The following is a 22634-nucleotide window of genomic DNA, read 5'->3' as shown; positions in this document are numbered from 1 at the left end:
TAGCTGCAGTGGAGCTAAATTAATTCTCCAGATCCAATGTACGAGACTGATGCAATTTGATACTGATAAGCTTGCAGTCAAAGGAGCTGGCAAGGAGGTATACTAATTCCAAGAAAGAAAAAAAAAGAAAAAAAAAAAAAAAACAAGGAGATCCTTACTGTCGTTCGCTCCGCGAAGGAAAATCGCTACAAATAACGCGTTACCAAGTTACCCAGAAAAAGGTATCGTTGAGACAGGCCTAATTTCACACCTAAAGCCCAGATTCACGAATCAGGCATATTCAGCTAAATTCTGGTTATAATAATGTAATTTTTATAAATGTACAGTCGTTATTTATTGGGAAATATGCGATTTTGTCTCTAAAACGATCTCGTTTGGTGACTGATTCAAGTCTAATCCGTGCAGTGAAACTAAAAATATATCAAACTCGCTTCATCTCATTTTCCGCTTCGTGAATCAGAAATATTACATGATCCAGCTGTACGTTTCACCGGGTGCGGTAAGACCGTAACTTTTTCAACTTCATTAGTTGACCTAGACTTCGAAAAATCGACTAGACGCGATAAAACAACAATATTTTGAATAAGCCAAACCCCGATCGAACTGATTATTTGGTTATTCAATCGTAAAAAGGGCTGCGCTAAAATCGATGTATGTAAATACGTGACTGCAGTGGCGATTTGCGACCGAAGCTTTTGCAGTTGAAAGAGTCAACGGGTTGCCCTATTTCCGTGGCAAGCAAACTGAAATTCCGTCTGCCTGCTAGTATACATAGGTATGTGCGGAGTACATACATACTTTGCGAATGCGAAGACAAGTCTCTTGTTTCCCGCTACTCGTGTCCACGATACATAAGTTGAACACGGGTGTTTCAAAACAAGTAAGGTAAAGAAAAATGCACCAAACCTCACATCGCGAGTTTCAAAATTATGTTAAACACGATAGGCTGCTGACCAACAAGAAAACTTTTCCGTCACTTACACATAAGCTAACGATATTTGTCGGTAGAAAACTTTCCGCTCATTCGCGTGAAAACTTTTAAGAGGAAAAAGTGACTTTTGAATTGCTCTCTAGGTTGCGAAAAGTGCTATAAATATAGGTACAGAGAGTTGGGGCATCCGCCAACAACGTTTACTTTACGAAGGAATGTAACTTGAATTTCCCGAGATGTGACCAAAGGTTGGTTTCGGTATTGGTAAACGGCAGATAGGTACTACACTCCATTTCGTGTCGTCGAAAAATTTACTCAACGATGGCCGAAGGACTCGTTAATATTGTTATTATCGTTGTTATTATTTACCGTTCGATTGGTCAGGCGCACGTGATCAATCGCCAATTAAGTTTATAAGAAATAACAACCTTATTTTTCATCTTTCATTCGAATTCAAACAAACGATTCCTTCGTTACATTGCATGTTTTTTTCTTTACTTTTACTCGTTTTCTCGCTTCAGTGAAGAAGCAATTTTATCGACTTCAGGTACAAGTAATAAGCGTACGGTACATAAATACACACGAAAGAAAGGTTTCAAGAGTTTGCGTAGATATAAATACGTGTTCATTGGGTTTTTCACTCTTTCCCTTGCTCATTTTTCCGCTCTCCATATAACGTGATGCAAATAAAAAGAATCAGAAAAAAATCGCAAATCCCGTGGAATTCGCCAATGGAAATATTGATTTCTTCTCGAACGCAATATTAAAACGGCAAATGAGATTATACAAGGGATTCCGGCAAACCCATGATTTTTTTTTTTGTTTCATAAATTCGAAAGTTCAAAGGTATTTGCTACTCCACTCATAAGCCTTTCACATTTTTTTATACCCGTATTGAAAAAGATCGCAGAGCCTACACGATTCAACTTCGGGTTTATTACTGAACGGGTTTGTCAATCGGTTTTTTAAAGAAGGCTTAAGCCATCCTAAAAATTTTCGCTTTAAAAACAAATACGAATGTTAACCCGTTACTATCATCGATTTTCTGCTTCATTAAACAAACTACCTAATTTATATGATCGTGGTAATTAGAGTTGGACTATTCTTGACAAAAAGAAGCAAACATTTATACCTACTTGTGATGTTCGAGACGATCATAACCGACCTTCAAGATTTCTATAAAAGGATACGTTTTCAGAATGTTTCGAAGAGCTTTTCGCCTGTCCTTCTTTACGTCCCGCGCCAGTAAAACTCGGACAGTTTTGAACGCTTTGTTGGTCGTCTGAATGAAAAGAATCGTCGATAAAGACAAAAGATTGTTCGGTCAATTTGTCTATAAAATACAAGGTGATAACCAGCTAAACTCACGTGATCAGTGTCGTTCGATTCATCGAGATCCCGAGGTAATCTCTTCCTCTTGGATAATCCATCCCCTTCAGAAGAGGTCGACGTTGTTGAAAAATCGGGTTCCTTGTTCATTTTGACATCGATTAGGACGTCGCTTTTCCGCTTTGCACCACGACGAGTCGACGGATGAGCGTCTTCGCCGTGGCTCTTAGGTTCTTCCTTGATGTCGACTGTGGGTTTAACATCGTCCTTCTTTACGTCCCGCGCATGTAAGGCTCGAACTCTTTTAACCGTCTTGTTGGTCGTCTGAATGAAAAGAATCGTCGATAAAGACAAAAGATTGTTCGGTCAATTTGTCTATAAAATACAAGGTGATAACCAGCTAAACTCACGTGATCAGTGTAGTCCGATTCATCGAGATCCCGAGGTAACCTCTTCCTCTTGGATGATCCATCCCCTTCAGAAGAGGTCGACGTTGTTGAAAAATCGGGTTCCTTCTTCATTTTGACATCGATTAGGACGTCGCTTTTCCGCTTTGCACCACGACGAGTCGACGGATGAGCGTCTTCGCCGTGGCTCTTAGGTTCTTCCTTGATGTCGACTGTGGGTTTAACATCGTCCTTCTTTACGTCCCGCGCATGTAAGGCTCGAACTCTTTTAACCGTCTTGTTGGTCGTCTGAATGAAAAGAATCGTCGATAAAGACAAAAGATTGTTCGGTCAATTTGTCTATAAAATACAAGGTGATAACCAGCTAAACTCACGTGATCAGTGTAGTCCGATTCATCGAGATCCCGAGGTAACCTCTTCCTCTTGGATGATCCATCCCCTTCAGAAGAGGTCGACGTTGTTGAAAAATCGGGTTCCTTCTTCATTTTGACATCGATTAGGACGTCGCTTTTCCGCTTTGCACCACGACGAGTCGACGGATGAGCGTCTTCGCCGTGGCTCTTAGGTTCTTCCTTGATGTCGACTGTGGGTTTAACATCGTCCTTCTTTACGTCCCGCGCATGTAAGGCTCGAACTCTTTTAACCGTCTTGTTGGTCGTCTGAATGAAAAGAATCGTCGATAAAGACAAAAGATTGTTCGGTCAATTTGTCTATAAAATACAAGGTGATAACCAGCTAAACTCACGTGATCAGTGTAGTCCGATTCATCGAGATCCCGAGGTAACCTCTTCCTCTTGGATGATCCATCCCCTTCAGAAGAGGTCGACGTTGTTGAAAAATCGGGTTCCTTCTTCATTTTGACATCGATTAGGACGTCGCTTTTCCGCTTTGCACCACGACGAGTCGACGGATGAGCGTCTTCGCCGTGGCTCTTAGGTTCTTCCTTGATTTCGGTGGTCGTTTTAACATCGCCTTCGAGTTTCACTTCGCTTCCATTGCCCCGAGCAATTCCGTTCCGAGATAACAACGAGGGGTTTTTTTCATCGCATTTCTCCGTCTCGGATTTTTCATCTAGTTCCTCCTGATTGTTGCCGGAATTACCGTCGTTTTCAATCTCCGATTTTTCCGCCTTCGGTTTCAGCATCGAATCCAGGGATCGCTGAACGGTCGAAGTGCTGTGGAAAAAAGAAAAAAAAACAAAACGGACATTAGAAGCTAATTTCGTCAGGATACTTATCGTCATGTATCACGTTATTCGTGTAACACAAAATTAAGATACAGATTGTAATCACCTCGTGGTCTGATTTCCCAGCAGTAGACTGACGTCGACGGAATCGGAACTTCTCGCGAAGAGAGTCCGCAATTCTTTCAGCGACGTCGCGGTCTTCCAATCCTTGTCATCCCGGATGCGGGTTACTCGAGGAAATCGAATGCTGATTCCGTCAGCCGTGTGAACTCCTTGGTTCGTGAATTCTGCCCCGGTTATTTCCCAGACGGGCTGTTTCTGCGAATCAATAACACACATACACACACATATACATACAAAATTATAATGTACCCCTGTCGATTCAGATGAGTTATACAATTCTTATAGGTCTTGAGACTTGAGCTGTCTTGACAAAAGATGCACGTCGTCCCTTTTTTCATACAATACTTTAATCCGACTCTCAATCCCGGATAATATAGATTTTTCAGGTACCGGGTCTGGCTTTCGGAGATAAAAACTTAGCCCGATGCTTCGCGGCAGCTCAGTTTCAACATCTTTCACATTTAAAAATTCGATCACAATTAATTTTTCACCGAGTTCAATCGAAAAAAAACTTCCATTATACTATGATTCAAGTCGAAATTACCATTGTTCGGATAATTTGATTCAAGAATGATCACATTCATGCAAGAATTACAGAATTCACCAACGTTTCTCACCGCTACGAAAATTTGGTAACTTTCTTCTCACCATGCACGCGAATTTTACAGTGAATTATAATTTCTTTCTTTTTTGCACTCGAAAACATCGAAGTATACCAATGTTCCGTTTTCCGGTTTTCCAGCCAAATAATTCAGTTTTACAGAGGCAACGCGATTGCGGGGAATTGACTCAAAAGTAGTAAAACGTTCGTCACGCGAATTGAAAATACAAACAATAATAAAATTCAATAATCGCGGTTAAATTTGTTTATTTCTAAAATACCGAACACGTATCGTAAATAGTATGAAAGTAAATTCAACCTTCGATCGACTTTATATGCGGTAATAAATTATTGGCTTGAAATCTCAATTATTCGACGAACTCAAATACCACGTGTATATTTATTTACGCGTATATGGATGATAAATTACATGCGAAAATATTCGATGCGGCATTTTTCGGTGTAAATATTACCACGCCAAGTTCCATAATTTCTTTATACAGACTGCTTAGAGTCCGTATTGCATAACGGCCCTGGGTTATAGGCCACATATCGAGAAGTAAAGTCCACAGAATTTGGAATTTAAGCATATGCCAACCTTCGGGTCCTTAGCCACAAAGTCCGGGACCATTGCCTTGTTCGCGTGGAGCCAACTCGGCAGCAGATTCACGTCTTTGCCGATTTTTCCCATCTTCAATTCACCCTGGAGTCGCTCGAGAGTAACGTCATCGTGACCCGTGTGAACCTGTGGCCGATTATCACTTGAATTTCGCAGAATGACAGAGACGCGATGACGATGAGACAAGAAAATGGAAAACAAATTTATCCAGAAAATTCATGTATGAATGGCTAATCATGTGTATCCTTTCAGTAAATCAGAGAAAAAGGTACATAATATATGTGTAAAAGAAATAGTAACGTTACTCACAGAAAACATGAGTCAAATTTTATATTCATTCGAGAAGCTAATTTGATTATAATTCAGCGATAACATATCGTTATAAATCATGTGGGTTTCATCGTAACAGATCAACTTTGCAGGCGAGATAATAGTGAAAAATGCAAAGTTAAAAATGCGATAATATAGTAAAATGAGTATTGGAAAAAGAGAGAGGGGAAATGTTTTATTTCTATACCTTAGTGACTGTGAGCCAACGATTTCGGTCCTCGTCGAAACAGCCCATCAAGAACACCGACATCATGCCACCTAGGAATTGTCGTGAAACGTAAAATTTTAGAATTCGGTAAGGTCTCGTAAAATGTTATCGAAGAGTTGCCTATCATTTGGTAAACTGTGGAGAAGCCGAGAACGTTTTTGAAATACTTGAGGCTTGGCGGGAATACATCAAGGTGGTTTCTAACACTCGATAAAAAGCGGTGATTCGAACCTTTTTTCCCGGTGCCGTACCATGCGCCGAGAACAACCAAATCTGCACTATCGGCCATCGCACCATCGAGCAAATAGTCCTTCTTTACCTTTAGCCAGTGTCGTTTTCCTGGCTCGTATTTTCCCTGCGTTAGAGAAACGGATGGATTGGTAAGCGAGATGACATTTCAAGAATCAGTTGATACTACGGAGATTTGATTTTTAACAACTTTTCGAAAAATTAGCGGTGACGATAAAGGTAGCGATTGCACTTATCGACAAGCAAAGACCGTCTGAAATCGAATTCGGTATTAATTGAAAATAGATTTTTATATTAAAAATCTGAGACAAGTTTGTGAAAAAATTTTATAAGACGGTCTAGTTTCCAGTAGCTTGAAATCAAAGTCTCAAAAAAACTTGGGAACGTAACTAAAGTAAACTCAAGAAATTGTAGCCCAAGTATCTAACAAGCCAAAGAACGCTTTTAAGAAACTTCACAGCCAGATCAAATCCGGTTCCATTTCGGACGATTGATCAAAACCGTGATGTTAAGTCCGTTAAAAATCAAGACATGGTTAAGTATTTCGATAGTACGAACCGTTACATCCTTCAGAACAAGTCCTTCCAGACCCATTTTTATAACTTTCGCAATCATGTGAGCCAAGTCTTTCGGATCCTGGAAGAATAAAAAGTTATTTTAAAAAGGCACCGAAGGAATATCGTATCGACTTTTTTATACCTTCATAAAGATTTGTTCTCATACCTGAACTTCCTCGACTTCTGATAACATTATTCGATTTGGTATAACAACCATTTTTTCTTTCAGAATTGACCGCCGTTTTTGCATCGATCTGAAATAGTTTTTTCAAGTTGTTAACAGATTTCACTGGAATAATCCTGGATTCTAATTACTGCTCAAAAACGACACTGTCTTACAGAATGAAGTAAAAACGAAACGGAAACTTTAATTACGCCACTTTTCGAGCTCAGATCACTTGGAAATATTTTTTTGACCGAACGAAAATCATTAGCAAGAAATTAAACTCGATTAATTGACTGTAGCTCGAGGATTCTAGACAAAGCATAGAATACATAGGTAACATACTTATCCATCAATGTTTCGCCATTGTAGTACAAACAATCGAACACGAACAAACAAACGTTGGCGTCCTTGAATTGAGCTTTCTGAAACACAAATGTTAAATAATACAAACTTATTCACAACACATTCAAAGATTCGTCTTTCTGCAGGCAAGCAGTAAATGGAATGAAAATGAACTTGCTTTGTGAACACCAAGAGATCCGAAGGGTAACGGTTTTCCGGTGTTTGTGTCAATCATGAGGACTTCGGTGTCTAGTATGAGATCATCACCTCCTGGAAATGCTTTCGATATAAAATCGTGGAAGTGGTTCACCTGCAGAAATTTCAAACAAACAAATATCAAGGATCAGGATTATCCTAAACCCTTTCAGTCACGCGTTCCGTTTTTTTTTTTTTCTTTAATTTTTCTACACTGAATGCGAATCTAACTTTAAAAATTTAATAAAACTAAAAACAACCACTCAAATGGGGTGAAAACTGGATGGATTATCAACATTGTTTTAGACAGTGTTCTCGAATGAGATTTATATGAATATTTATTTTGAGACAGTACGATTTTAGGTAGATAGATAATATCTATATGAACCTCTAAGGAGGTTGAAATCTACATGAAATCTATACGTTCAATTTTGTAAATCTAATGGCCATTCTGAGATCTCACTTTGTCAACCAATGAATTCCAAGCGTTTTTACCATACGTTTGTTATAAAACCTCTCCGCTAACGAATTGCATGCACGAAAATACGTTTGGTTTTTTTTTTTTTTTTTTTTGCACATGTTTATTAATAACAATTGTAATCAATTACGGATTGATAAAAAAAATCCTAATCATTCGAAAGTTTAAGTATTTTCTTTACCTGAAAATGCGAAAAAGTTTAGAATTTTACATTGAATATTATTGGAAATTGGGTTTCAGGTGTTGTATTCAATGACAGAGGTTCAAGTAGAGTATTTATATTTTATATATTATTCAAACGACTATCCTGACTGAGAGTTGCCGGAGAAAACTGACCAATTGAACGGTCGAATTGAGTGCATCGAGCGCTGGTAGTTTTTAGCCGTTTGTATATCTTGTTCTTCGCAAACAAAGATAAGCCCCTCGAAGAAGGACCTAAAGCCTTTTCTTTCTTCGAGCCATACAAACCAGCCATGACGTTACACAAAATATATTCTTACTTTACAACAAGATTATTTATGCCCATATCCCAACGAATATAAAAGAAAAAAGGGGTTACCACCACAGTGGCTTCTGTGACTGAAAGGGTTAAACGGCAAGACTATAAAGACATAGCTGATCAGAGAGATCGAAGGGTTGCCCGATGGTTCGGGAACAGTATAGAGAATTGGCAAGTGCGATTCGTCGTCGAAGATTTACACTCTCGAATGGTGTTGCCGTTAACCAAAAGTTTTTCCCGGTTACAAGTAGGTAGACGGTAGGCAGATGTATAACATCGGCGTGTCGTGGAGGGGAAAGGTTGAGAGAAGGTAAAAGGCGCATGGGAGATACATTGCTAACCGTTGAGATACAGAGTAATAGACCATCTACTCCCACGCGGACCGGCGCTCCCCTTTATGTACGCATCGCTGCGTAGTTACGGGGGTTGAGGGATGATCGGATCTTGCCGCGAAACGGCGTGACCGAACATCGAGTAGTTGGTAGGTACGGATTCGTGCCGGAATTGAAGAGTTTTCGATTTCATACACTGAGGAAAATTACATTTGAATTACATTTTTAACTAGAATAATTGAGTAAAACAGGTATCGTTAAAAAAACACTGTTTCAATATTGTTTTCTGGAACTATATTTTTCGATCATGGTAAAAAATGAAAATAGTCAAGAACCGAGCGGTAACCGGAACTAAAAATTTCTCTCAGTGTATTTTTATAGTAGTTTCCCGTACTTCGGAATAATATATCGTTGAAGGAATGTCGATCATAAAAAAACGATCTGATCTTGAAAAGAAGAGAGAAGAGACCACTTGATTAAAATTCTGATCTTGGGCCCCGTCGGTAAAACGAAAGTGAATTGAAAGAGGTAAATGAATAAATTTCTCGTAAATCTATCAACCGAATATATGTGACAGGAAAATTAGCTCCACATTTTGGAAAATTATCCAAGCAATTTCGTTGTTATATCCTAAAACCTAAAATTCGAATGAATTATAAGAAATTTTGAAAAGAACGACATTTACGGAGCTGAAACAATTCAAAAAAACAAAAAGAGAATCAAAAAAACCACGCATAGGTGAAACGAAAAGGATTTTAGATCTTTTATAACGCGTAAAGATTAAAGGTTGAGGAGAGAGGTTGCCTAGCCTCGAACAACTTGAATTTCTACCGTGGCTATAAATTGTAAAGGAGTGTTTCGTTAATTGTCCGCATGATACACACCCATTTATTCGCGGAATTTTCACGTAGGTGCGTCCAGAGCCGTATGGAGTTTACAAGTTTAACCCCGATCATTCATTGGTCATGGTGACCGTCGTTTGGTGACCGAACAAACATTTAATCACATCGATTCGCTTCAGATTCTGCGCCTCGATCAACCCTATTTTTACGCCTCGATTCCAGAAACAAAAGAGAGTTTAAACTATCCAAAATTAGTTTTCCAGCTGTTACCGGAAAGTCTAGTATCCGTTACTATTCTTTCTCATTACGATCGCCGTTGCTATTTTATTTAACTAAAAAACTAGAGTAAACCTCAGAAACTGATTTTGCGTTGTAATAACCAAAATAGGATCGACGATAGCGCAAAATGTTTACGGGCACCTCGTTTTTCGTAATTTCAACAATATTCAAACAGTTTTTTAAACGATAATTGTTCTACTCAATTTTTCTAGTTACGAATGAAATTTTTCTCAGTGCAGGTCTCAACAGCTCACCTTTCAAAATCTTTAAACGAAAATTTAATAAAATATCGTTCAAATGTTGTTCTCTTATATGCCCAAGGTTTGATTAAAAAATAACTCTTTTATTATATTTCAAATAAAATTAGAGAAAATATTCTTTTTTCAACCTTCTAAGCCGATGTAATTCCTTCAGACAATCTTAATTGTGCGAAGTAAGGATTTTTCCCCAAACACGCATCGTTACTGTAACGATACTAAACCTGATCCTTGTAACATTTTCAGGATTTTACGAATATCGTCGAATAAATTGTTACTTTTAAAACTATCATTTTTTCTTTTCCAAAAATCCCCCAAAAAAAAAAAATTTGAAAACGAGTCTTCTAATCGCCCGGTCCCGGACCCAAATCGCCTTTCGAACCGCAAAACTGGAAGAAACTTTAACGTTATTCGAGTATCGGGGGCGTGTAATGTTGGGTTAATTTTGAAGGCGGTCGCGCAGCTCGTCTCCAACTACACAGGGATTCTTGATGCGAGTTCGCCGTCGGACCCTCAGAACGGACACCCACCCTCCGGCTACTCTAGGAAAATATTTAGACTCGATTAGCTTACCTTGTGCGGCATGACGGGTTTCAAGGAGCGACTGAAGTACCGGAACTGGTTACCCTGCTTGTGGACTTGAACACGTTCACCGTCGTATTTGATCTCCGAGAGCATCCCGTCCGGACATTTCCTCATCGCCATTTCTACAGACTTGCACGCCTCGGCCTGCGATCCCAATTATAAAGTGAAATTCACGTTCAAGCTGAAGATAGACCGTATTTTTCAAAAACATTAAAGAAAAGCTTGGATGCGGTTTGGAAATTATTTTAAAAAAATTTTTATTTTATCGCGGTGAACCTCTTATGCGTAAAAACTCTGGCGTATACTCGACGAAAATTCTAATCGAAATTTTTATTTTTTTTTCAAATCATTCAAGATACGAAGTTGATTCTAATACGAAAATTGTGTCGAAAACTTTTCGTGGATATGAAAAGAAAATTTTTTTTTATACCTCATACAGCGTTTCGATGAGAAAAAAAAAATCAAAAAACTCTCCGGTGATAAATAAATTTCGTAAAATATTGACGCGATTTTTTTTAACCTTCGATAATAACGTAAGATTCAAATTTACCCTTTTTAAAAAATGTCGGATCAATAAAGTTAAGCAACGTAGATTATTTAATTGAAAATATATCTCTTTTCGAAATATGGGAAAAAATTGATTTCTATGATACCGAGTTTAAAGTGAAAATCTTCTCAAGACAATTGAAAATAATGAGGTGAGATATTTGTTCGAATTCGAGGTAAAGTTTTCACCGCCTTTCGATTTAGGTGTACGTATATAAATGAAATTCATTCGCGCGTATTTGCTTCGACAAAGATCGATTTCGTCCGTTTTACTTTCCCATGAGTTGTACGTATCAGCGAACGTTCGAATCGGTCTCGATGTTTATCTGCATACATTTTACCCACACGCGAAATAAGCACTTTCTTTGATATATTATTCAGGACGAAACTCGCTCCGAAAGAAACTCTGCCCACGCAGGAAAAGGTTGGAAAGTAATTCCTGCATTTTAAACTTTTCAATATTTCGATGAATCATCCGAGCTTGAAACTTGAAACGGGTAGAGAGAAGAGAGAGAGAGAGAGAGAGAGAAAAAAAATGAAAATTTTATTAAAAATAAGTAAAAAAAAGGAAAAAGGAAAAAAAAAATTGAAATCGAGAACGATAAGAATATGGGAAATATTTTTACGCTGTTGTCGCGATCCTCTATTCACTTTTCATCGGTGTCGACAAATAATAAGGGAGGAATGAAATAAAAACCATTGCAAAGATCCGAGTGCTCGTCAACGGAGCATTGATGATGCGCTCTTGTGAGGCTCGACAATACAAAATCCTCTACCCCTGTCGGCATTTATATTCCCCGAACAAACTGAACCGGAAGCGTTTTCCTGCAAAAGCTCTGTAAAGCTCAAAGCCTCGATTGGTGAAGCGTTTTTGTGTAAGTCATCGTAACGTATCGTACATAGGTACTGTTTGAATGAAATCAATCGGAGTCTGGATGATCGATTTACAGATTAAGGAATTTGGTTCGCTCTAAACTGTGTAAAATTAAATCGAACGGGTTTAATAGATTTTTGACATTTTTTTTTTTTTTTATGTGATTTCAAGTAAAGCATCACCCTTTAAGTTTTTCTTCAGAATATCAATATTATTTACTGTTTTTGTATTTTTAAAACGGATCTTCGTAGTTCACCAATACGGGGCGGAGTTGAAAATCCAAATTTGGGAAATTCCGAATTATTTGATGGTGAAACTTGAAGTAAGGAAGTCAAATTTTGACGAAACATCAAAGTTCCGAAAGTACGGAAATGAAAAAATTTTAAAATGTGAAACATCGGAATTCCGAATGATCAAAGATTTTCAGTTCCATAAATTTCTGGCTTGGTGAAATTTCACCACTTTGATCTTTTTCTGTTTTGGATTTCGCCACGAAATAATTCAAAATTATGCGCTATCGGAACTTTTCAAATTCGGATTATATCAATATATAATTATCAATCGACGACTAAGCCATAAAAAACTGAATAAAATATATCGATTTTCGAACCATCCAAATTTGCGCAGCAGAGAAAATTCGTAGTATTTATCATGCTTGATCAAAGCTTGGATCGACTGATCGAGACTCACCAGCATCGGTAAAACCGGCGTCATCAAAGTCAGACCAACTTTGCTACCGGTAGAAGTTCTCTTCGGATCAGTCTCACGATTGCCAGCCGATTTTTTTGAGCTTGAAAACAAGGGTGAATCCTCGACGAATCTGGAGACAACTGTCTCGAGATCACGCGATGATTGGAACGCAGCATACGCGTCTTCGTGGATGGCGTCTAAGCTGTTGAAAAGCGTTTGAAAAAAAAAAAAAAACAACAACAGCGTTAAAATCGGATCAAAGTCGGTCTTCGCATTGGCAAAGAAATCGCTAATCCGCCGGTAATTGAAACCGATTCGAAACTATACTCACATGTGTTTCGGACCGGCTGTAATTCTCAAGTCATGTTTCACCAGTCTGATGATCATCTTCAAGTCATTCGCAGTGCATCTAAAGAGAATATTTATCGTCAACTTATATTTGTACGCGCTTCGAAGCAATTCATGCTACCTATACATATAAGCCATTTCACCATTTGATCATTAATTTGAATGAAAACGTTCATTAAAATGTTCTCGAAACTGTAAATAATAAAGCCAACAAACTCAAATTTCTGTGTTTTCATTTAATTAAAAAACAAAAAATGTTTAAAAAAACTCTTAAAAATAGGTATGAGTTTAGACCGTTCAAGTTCTCACGAAACAGAGATATTTTTCTATTTACCTGGTAACAATGGACTTGAAATGTTGGATTTGTTCGTCCTCCTTGGTCAGCAGTGAGAGTTTGTCAAGAAATTGGTCAACCTGTAACAAACCAAAGATTTAACCCACTTACGTACAACTCACAATCATTTCGAGAACGTCGATCAGCCGGAAGCCGAGTTAGGCGTGATAATCGAATCATGTATTTAATGAAATGCAAAACGGGCGTCTCAATGGAGGCAATCCGACCACAGTGATTCGTCTAAGACGTTCTAGATTGGTTTGAATCCAATAATCGTCGACAAATTCAGCTCCCCTTTGCGCGTAGCCAATTTTGTCTCAGCGATGTACGAAAATGACAATCCCGCGTCTTCCAGCTGCGTTCAGACACTTTTTCCCATTCATATTTCCGTTTCTAAAACTATACCGCGTGTCCATGAGACAAGTGTGCACCTTGTGCGCGTGCGTCAAGTCGTTCGAATTTTATTGGCCGACAGTTATGCCAATCGCGACTGCCAGAAAATGTCCCTAGGAGCTTACCGTTAAATGTTGGCAATTGCTGTCGATGTTGTTACGAAAAACAGTTCGTCGATTCGGAGCTGATCTTAAGTAAAATAAATCAGACACGCGGTAATCGTGTAAATAAAATCGTCGGATTCCTTCGACGGTCAATTTATTACTGTAATCCGGAAATCATTACCAACAAAATACTTGACCGAAACTTGGCTCTTCTCTTGCAAACTCGGAAGAGGTTACGTTACGTAACATAACCTCTTTCGAGTTCGCAATGTTCTCATGTTCGCAATCTGACGATTTGATTGACACGATTAACGCGTGTCTGATTTATTTCACATCGAATGAGCTGCGAATCGACGAACTATCTTTAGTAACAACACCGGCAGCGATTGCCAACACGTGACGGTGAGCTCCTAGGGACATTTTCTGACAGTCGCGATTGGGATAACTGTCGGCCAATAAAATTCGAACGACTTGACGCACGCGCATAAGGTGCGCACATTCCTCACGTACACACGGTATGTTATCGCTATATATAGGTATATATGCATGTATTCGAACGTTGGTTTACCTCCCGTATCGTGAGGTGGCTCTGGGCGCTGGGTTGAAGAAGCGAACTATTCTCGAACGCCGCGTGTATAGTCTCGGCGACATCGCCCTGCTCAAGGTGTTCCAACATCTCATCCTCGTCCTTGTTGAACATGCGGCTAAATAGCTTGACCAGCTGTTTGCTCTGAAGGTTGTAAACTCGCTTAGTGACCCCGGGTAGCAGCATTTTGCACCAAAGCGTGACGTCGCCTTTGAAACCGTCTGCTCGACGCGGCGATATGAAAATGCAAATAAAAATACAAACACAAATAAATGAATCATCGATGATGCAAGGTCGAGGAATATCGATCCCGCGAATATTTAGCACAGGGTAAGACGTAGGTATACCATTCCAAACGAGCACGCGTCGTCGCGATACGCGTCAAGAGCGAGCGATCCAGAAAATATATGGATCACTCGCTCAGTGGAAAGTTTCCGCCGTGCCGATGGGCGATTATTCTTATCGCTAATATTCAATGCAACAACTCGGCTTTGGGGCCAAAGGCTGCGGAGGAAAGGTCAGCACCGAAGTTGCCAGACTCGCAGGCTGCTACCGCCTGCAGTCTCCGACCCCGCCTCCATTTTCCATCGTGTATAAGATGTATTTTTTTTTTTTTTATTTCGCTTTTTCCTAATTCCATTGCAGCGTGTTTTACAATTTTATTTAATCAATTTTAACCGGATCACTTTCGATTCGAAGCAATGATTTTTCGCGACATTCGTCGTATCGGCAAGATATTTTCAATCATATTCGTTGTTACCGTTGTCTTTTATTTTATCTCGAGAACGATCCGAATTCGAAATTCCTCTCGACGTTACATTTTCGAATTCGGACAGAATGTGAAATTTCAACTTTCTTGCAGACTGCGCAATAATGTTTGTACCTTTAACGTATACATACTATAAAAACCGTGCAAGAACACCGATCGTAAAAAGAAAAAGATATTTTACAACCGGATAATCAATGTTGATACTAATATTTGGCAGTGAGGTAGAGAAAAATCATTCGTTAATTTAAGCTTGCAACGAATTGGACGTTATTACGCGCAAAATATCTTTACAGATGTATTGCGGTTGTTTAACAATGAATAATTTATATCCTCGTGAGTATTGAGTAATGTTTGTTACGTATATCGATTGAAGAATTAACAATACACTCGAAGATATACCTCGAAAAAGTAGAGATATTGTTGAATTTACAGGAGACGGATGAAAGAAAAAGGGAAAAACTCGAAACTTTTGCTAATCAAGTCTCTGTTTTCACGGTTAAGACTTTTTTTCGTTAGTTTTCTTAAATCATCTGTCATGTTTCGTTTCGACTCATCCATTTATTTTTCTTTTCTTTTCTTTTCTTTTCTTTTCTTTTCTTTTCTTTCTTCTTCTTCTCTTCGCTCTGTTTGTACTAATAACTTGTACACCCAATCTACGCGACATTCGACGGACCAAAAAACAGGAGACAAACCAGACGCTCGTAAAATATTGTATGTATAACACCTATCCGTACATAACGTGTAAAGTAGAACGAAAATAAAGAGGAATAAAAAAAAGGGAAGAAGAAAAAAATAGAGAATTCTGCACACGTAACGCGTATTTCACGCGTTTACGACGACGTTCGTTCTGTGTTTCCGATTGATCATAATAGATGCCGCGAACTCTTATCCAAGATTCCAAATTCCATTCTCCACGAATATTATGCATATATACACACACACACATATATATATATATATATATATATATATATATATATATATTTTTTTTTTCGAGAAATGCACGCAGAATCTTTCTGTCAGTCACTTTTTCGGTTTCGAGCAACGCTGGCTCGGATATTCGAAATTTTTCCTACATCGTCCCCTTACATTTCAGTTGAATTGACCATTTCCAACGATAGTTAGCATTTTAATAATTGAATAAATAGTTTATTCCGATCACTTAACTCAGGTAATTCGAATCCGCGGCTAGTGCTAAGAATCTCTACCTTACTCGAAAAAGTAATAACAATAGAACCGAGGTTCGAACCGCTTCGAAAAATGGCGTTCACCGAACTTAAAAGCCGTAAAAGTGAAAACGACACGATATAATAAGCGGTTAAAAAATAGTATTTAAAAATTGCGTAAGGCGTCGCTTTATCTCGAGCCAGGGCCACACCTCTTTGAAAACGTCATTAACAATTCTTACGAAGCAAGAGTGTTTAATGCAGGCGTATCAAAGAATCGGAAGAATCTGCATCGTTTTTATAAATGTGAGGCCTTTAATAATAACAAATACGGTCAGCAAAGCGATCGATCATTCCCTGTCATTCAAGATTTACATATGTACACGCCTTTGCGTGTAAGAAGAGAGAGAGAGAGAGAGAGAGAAAAAAATGTTTATAATAATTTCAGCGTACGTCATGTAATCTGCTGATTTAACCAACATGCGCGCTACGGATATGCTCTGCATATATAATATAATTATCGACTCGGCACTTTATCTATCTCCGTATGTTTTATTGACAATGTTTATTATATAGTCTCATTATACTTCAATTTATATGGTTCAAGATAATGTGTACATGGCTATATAACATCGGGCTATGAGAGAAGGTGCTGGAATTATACGAGAAACACCGAAATGTATAATTATGTAACTGTTGTGTGTTTGAAACGAATCTTGAGGCCGTAGAATAATATCGAGAGTAAAGTCGGTTCAGGCAAGGGTTGAAAACCAAAAACCGAACGAGACGATTGATTTCGATTTAAATTACAACCGGAACGATGTTCCAAAATTTTTTTCTCATCGATTCGAACCTTTTGCTGTGAATGATCAAAGATGATCGATTTTTTTTAACCCGATTAATAAAGTACAATCGATTATTTTTCCTCACAATCGGTTTTTGGTTTTCATTCCCACTAACGACGCAGTACAATATCAATTTATGTGATTCAAGTATCAATCGTGATCGTTGTTTCACTTACTAAGTACCGATTTGATACAATTAGTGAAAGACGAATGAATACTTTCACCTGAAATCGATAAATACTTTTGAATGAAACTATAAATCATCAAAAAACTTTTCCGCTATATAGACTACAGACTGTAATTTACGAAATTTTGGTTTCTGATGCACAGTTTCAAAAAAATACGAAAAAATCGATTAATCGATTAATTTTAACCGATTCAATGGAATCGTCTTCGACTATTTTTCTGGACTGGATTAATCGATGCATCGATTATTGTTAGCTTCTCAACGTAACGAAGCAACAAAATTTGAAAAAAAAATCTAGGAAAATTTCAGTAATTGAAAAAAAAAATACAAAGTGCAAATTAGACATTGATTCGTGTGAAATTCATGCCAATCTATAATCTAATAGCGAAACGTCACCGTTGAATCGAATTTGCCACGACTAAGGTGGGCTGAACTTTTTTGTGGAATCGTTTAATGACTTATTTACGGTCGAGATATATTTTTTAAAACGAACAAATGAAAATTGTCAAGCCTGAAGAGACGAAGGCGCGAATATTTCATACGAAGCGGACAATTACAAACTGGCAAAAGCTTTGTCTGATGTATTTCTGGTTGATTTGTTGATTTTAAGTGGCATTTAGAAAACGAATTCGACGCCTCCCTTCAAATCATGTCGCAGTAATTACAGCCTCTCAAACTTTCGGGAGGAGACGGCAATAATAATGCTCGCCCGATTACCTGTCGCCCGTCTCGCATTCCACTTATTTTAGAGAAATTCTCTCTCTCTCTTTCTCTCTCTCCTTTTTTTCTCAATATTCTTGTTAATTTACACCTAGTTATTTCGTACCCCAAGAGGAAAACAGAACCGTCGATGAATGTTGCCTTTTTTTTTTTCGTACGCTACGGATGACAATTTCCAAATTACGAAGCTCGGCAAGATTTCAAGCAATTAGACAATTACACAATTATTATCTGGATATATTTTTCTACCATAACCGATGAAACATAGTTACAGGTGAAAAATGAAAATACAATTTTTTGTTTCGACCAGAGAATTTTTTACTACGATTATTTTTAAATCATCGTCATTCGTTCACTTTTTTTTTCACCTATTGCGATAATTCAATATCGCTGAAACTCAAAATCAATACCCAAGCCGTATTTAGCCTACTTTTGGGATAAGCAGAAAATTCAGAACATTATTCAATCTCGTAGATTAACCAATTTTACGAGTAATGCAGAAACTATCGACGACACACTGAGCGAAAAATAATCGACGCGTCGATTCATCGAGTCCAAAAAAATAATCCAACACGACTCGATTGAATCGGTGAAAATGAATTGATTAATCGATTGTTTCGTATTTTTTCTTTTGAAACGGTGAATTTGAAACCAAAATTACGTAAATTTCAGTATATAGTCTATATAGCGGAAAAGTTTTACGATAATTTATAGTTTCATTCAAAAGTATTTTTCGATTTCATATAGAAAATATTCATTCATCTTGCACCAATTGTATCAAATATGAACCGAGTAAGTAAGAAAATGATAATAATTGATATTTTAATCGAACAAATTGATATCGTACCGCGTCGTTCATGGAAATAAAAAAACAAAGACCAATTTTCAAGAAAAATAATCGATTATATTCGATTAATCGGTAGAGAATAATGGATTATTTTTCATTACTATCATTAGCGGAAACTCCCGATTGGCAAACGGTTTCGTTCTTAGCTCGTGCTTTTTCATACGCGTGAATTGCGTCACGATTATAGGCTGTGTATAAATGTGTATAAACCATACGATCCCGCGAAAAAACTACATCGTCGTATTCAATTATATACCAGTGGGACAAGAAAAAAAAAAACCAACCACTTTTACGACTACACGCTCCAGTTAAAATCTGACCACCCCTCCCCACAAATTTCTTCCACGACATGTTACACGAATACGCACAGATTATATATCGTGTGTGTACATTTATGTAGCACGATGCAGATCGTCGCACATGTGACAAAACAAGGACACGTGTAATTCGTCCGACGCGTATGAGATTAAAAGAACTTTCGACGTATCCTCAATTTAAACCGAAAGACGAGATTTGTTGAATTAAATGAGATCGATTTATTTTTTTTTCTTTTTTCTTACAAAGTTTTTTTCCTACAGCCTGATGTCGCAAAAAAGTCTTCATCTTCAAATATTATTCGAATCAAGAAGTAATCGAAATTGTACCGTACATTTTCTTTCAACAAGGTTACGAATTTCCGGTTTACATGTCGATCGAATCGTTTTTCAGATCGGTTAGACATTTTTTTTTTTTTTTTGTGATTATTGAAACATACGATATCACGCATCTTTGATATTTCTTCTGTCGTGAAATTTTCAAAATCTGTATAATCGCCGCGTGCCGTCCGAGAGAATTTTTGAATCGGGCGTAAAATCATTGTCTGAATTTATACAGTTAAATAAATTTTACTTTATCGATTGCCAACTATTGACGATAATTATCTATATACACCTAAAATAACAGATGATGTTACTTATTATTATTATTATTAATATTGTTATTATTATTAATATTGTTTGTTTTTTTTTCAAAAAAAAAAAAAAAATTGCAAAGCATTTAATTCACCGGTGTTTATATTTTACCCCACTTCGATCCAAAGAATAGACCGATTATACATATACGGAAATTTTCGAGAAAATAATTTTCCGCCTATAAATCCAAAGTATTACACTTAAATTCGTAGATTTTTTTCTTGCGAAACTTTTGAACTTTACCAAGGCGCAATAATAAAGCGGAGAGTAGACACGAATAATGGTATTTCAGACGTGCGATTAGATCCGCGAACCCCCCCCCCCCCCCCCCCCCTCCCGCCCCCAACCATCCATTCACCCGCCGTTGTTCGCAACGTTCGAGTGTGTCGGTTGCTCGATTATAGAAACTAGTTTGTAAATGTTGTACGAATTGTGAAAACAGTCCGTGACCCCAGAAGTTCATTATATGCGCAGCGTTTATAATGTGTATAATAATAGTTGTGCAATATATGTATAGGTAGACACCGATATTATAGACATAGGAGGAATGAAATGAAAAAAAACATAAAGGGTGTTTTTATTTCGCGTAATAATTTATTATAATATTATATAATTAATATATATATATATATTTGTAATACTTCTTTGGGGTTTTCTCGCAACCGACAAATGATTCGTATTATGGGAAAAAATCGTACAAGCCGCGAGATTAGCAAGCATCAGAGAATATTTCCGTTCGGCGACAACTCGAAAACGAATTGAACGATTCGGGTGAAATTTGGGCAACGGTTTCGGGTTAATTCAACAAGAAACTGATCAAATTTCGAATAAATATCGATCAAGGTATTCCCGACATAATTTGTCCGACCAAAAACGACAACGATAAATTAAAAAAGCCCATCCTTAATTTCTTCACCACACAGAAGAAACACCCGAAGCTTTCGTTCCTCCTCGCCTTCAATATCATACGTATTATATCAATATTATGACACGCACATATTTTCACATTATACTCGCATACAGTCGTAACGGCGTATAATCTTTTGTCACAGTTGTAACAGAACGAGTCAATGACACTGCGCGAAGTGATGAATTAAATATAACACGCTCGTCTCGTACATGCAGAGATAGGATAGAACGAACTGCAGCCTCGTAGTTTCGAATTAATAGATCACACGTACAAAGAAGGGTCGATCCGTCTCTCGATCTCCGACGTTTCCTCTTCGGTTTTGTAAATTTTTCGAACATAAAAAACCAGAGCAAAAAGAAAAAAAAAAAATTCAAATCAAATCAAAACTGCAAGAAAAAAAAAAAGAAGAAACACGCGTCTCTCTTTCGACGTTCGTTTTCTTTTTTCCTCTCTTTTTCTTCCTTGGCAAAAAATGTTGAAAAAAAATAAATAAATAAAAAATAAAAAAAAAAAAAAAACAAAAATCGTCGCCGCATCTTCCGCCCGTTAGGTGAAAACGTTCGATGCGAGAGACTCTGTGTAAAATGACAAATACGGTGCGCGGGTTGTGCATATATTGCATGGCCGCGAGACTTTGAGACTGGCCTGCGATTCTCGGGGCGTGAATTGAAGACGGAAAGAGGAGACGACACGACGATCTCTCCGGTACCAGGCTGTCTGTACGCTTATCGGAACGAGATTTCGCATATTTCATTAGCTCGAAACTGCGCATATTGCAACCACCGCAGGCTACGGACGGGCCATCGTTCGAAAGCAGATAAAATATACAAGAGCGTTGTTGTTACATTTGTGTGCGTCGCGCGTAAAAAGGACGAGCGAAGAGGAGCGAGGAGGAGAGGAGAGGAGCGGTGAGGAGAGGAGAGGAGAGGAGAGAGGGATGCAGATCCGCTGGCGATGCGATACTTGGTGCGATTTCGTTTTCAATTATTTATTCTCATATCGTATAGTTTGTTTTTCTTTTTTTTTCTTCTATTTATTTCTATATCTCTCTCTCTATCTCTCTCTATCTCTATCTCTATGTTTCTCTCTTTGAAATTACATTACACACAACTTTTTTTTTCACCTCAAACGATTATTTTCGACAGGATACATTTTTAACAAATACACCTACGTTAGTGCGAATTTTTCAGGTAAAAATAAAAAATGTAGAAATTAGAGGGGTGAAATCATTTTTCATTTTTCTTTCAATTTTTTTTTATTTCTTTATTTATTTATTTATTTGTTTATTTATCTTTTTCACAAGAAATTTTCAACAATTCGTAACGAGATTTAAAGAAAATATTTCAGACAATACTCGACGATGATAAAACGATCGAAGAAACGTTTCGGGAAATATTTTGCGAAAGTTTTCCCCTCGTCGAGCATGCTTATTCTTTACTTATCGTTACTTCGATTTAATCTCAAGACGGTAATTTTTCCTTGACCGATTTACAGCACGAGTCGTACGTTATTCGTGAGGTTTCTTTTTTCCCTTGATTTTCTCTGTTTTTTTTTTTTTTTTTTATTTATTTTCACATCTTCTTGATCAAAAATTGCCGCGCAGCTGCAGCGAGAAGAGGATGCGCGATATCGTTCGTTCTCACGCGGTATATAAAATTTAATCGAGCGTGTAAATATTTAGGGGGTGTCTGCAGAACTTTTCCGAGACAGGGCGGCCGAAGCGACGATCGGAATGTTAAATTATACGAGCATGAATGTAACGACGATTCGAACGTTTATTTTTCCAAAAGGCCGGTTTTATATTGTCGAATGAAATATTATTCCCGTCGGCGTCGCCGTGTTTATTAACG

The 22634-nt window shown here is 37.7% G+C and overlaps 1 protein-coding gene across 3 annotated transcripts in view; it reads right to left on the bottom strand.

Moving 5' to 3' along the window:
- Positions 1 to 22634, bottom strand: part of LOC124175461 (DNA ligase 3) — a 78885-nt gene that overhangs the window by 15290 nt on the left and 40961 nt on the right. For all 3 annotated transcript variants that reach the window (XR_006869168.1, XM_046555741.1, XM_046555742.1), the window contains exons 4-18: positions 14373 to 14611; positions 13308 to 13387; positions 12957 to 13034; positions 12626 to 12827; positions 10504 to 10659; positions 7227 to 7358; positions 7049 to 7128; positions 6707 to 6794; positions 6542 to 6619; positions 5966 to 6089; positions 5714 to 5784; positions 5176 to 5322; positions 3960 to 4171; positions 3413 to 3842; positions 2122 to 2213 (exon numbers count right to left, since the gene is read on the bottom strand). Coding sequence is in view for 2 of the 3 variants with exons in the window: in XM_046555741.1 (XP_046411697.1) it covers positions 2122 to 2213; positions 3413 to 3842; positions 3960 to 4171; positions 5176 to 5322; positions 5714 to 5784; positions 5966 to 6089; positions 6542 to 6619; positions 6707 to 6794; positions 7049 to 7128; positions 7227 to 7358; positions 10504 to 10659; positions 12626 to 12827; positions 12957 to 13034; positions 13308 to 13387; positions 14373 to 14611 (2209 nt within the window). In the remaining variant the exon portion in view is untranslated. The remainder of the gene's footprint in view (positions 1 to 2121; positions 2214 to 3412; positions 3843 to 3959; positions 4172 to 5175; positions 5323 to 5713; positions 5785 to 5965; positions 6090 to 6541; positions 6620 to 6706; positions 6795 to 7048; positions 7129 to 7226; positions 7359 to 10503; positions 10660 to 12625; positions 12828 to 12956; positions 13035 to 13307; positions 13388 to 14372; positions 14612 to 22634) is intronic.

The sequence above is a fragment of the Neodiprion fabricii genome, chromosome 2 (genome assembly GCF_021155785.1).
Source record: "Neodiprion fabricii isolate iyNeoFabr1 chromosome 2, iyNeoFabr1.1, whole genome shotgun sequence".
Taxonomy (NCBI): Eukaryota; Metazoa; Arthropoda; class Insecta; order Hymenoptera; family Diprionidae; genus Neodiprion; species Neodiprion fabricii.
The sequence above is the reverse complement of the archived record's forward strand: the minus strand, read 5'-3'. Positions and strand labels throughout refer to the sequence as shown.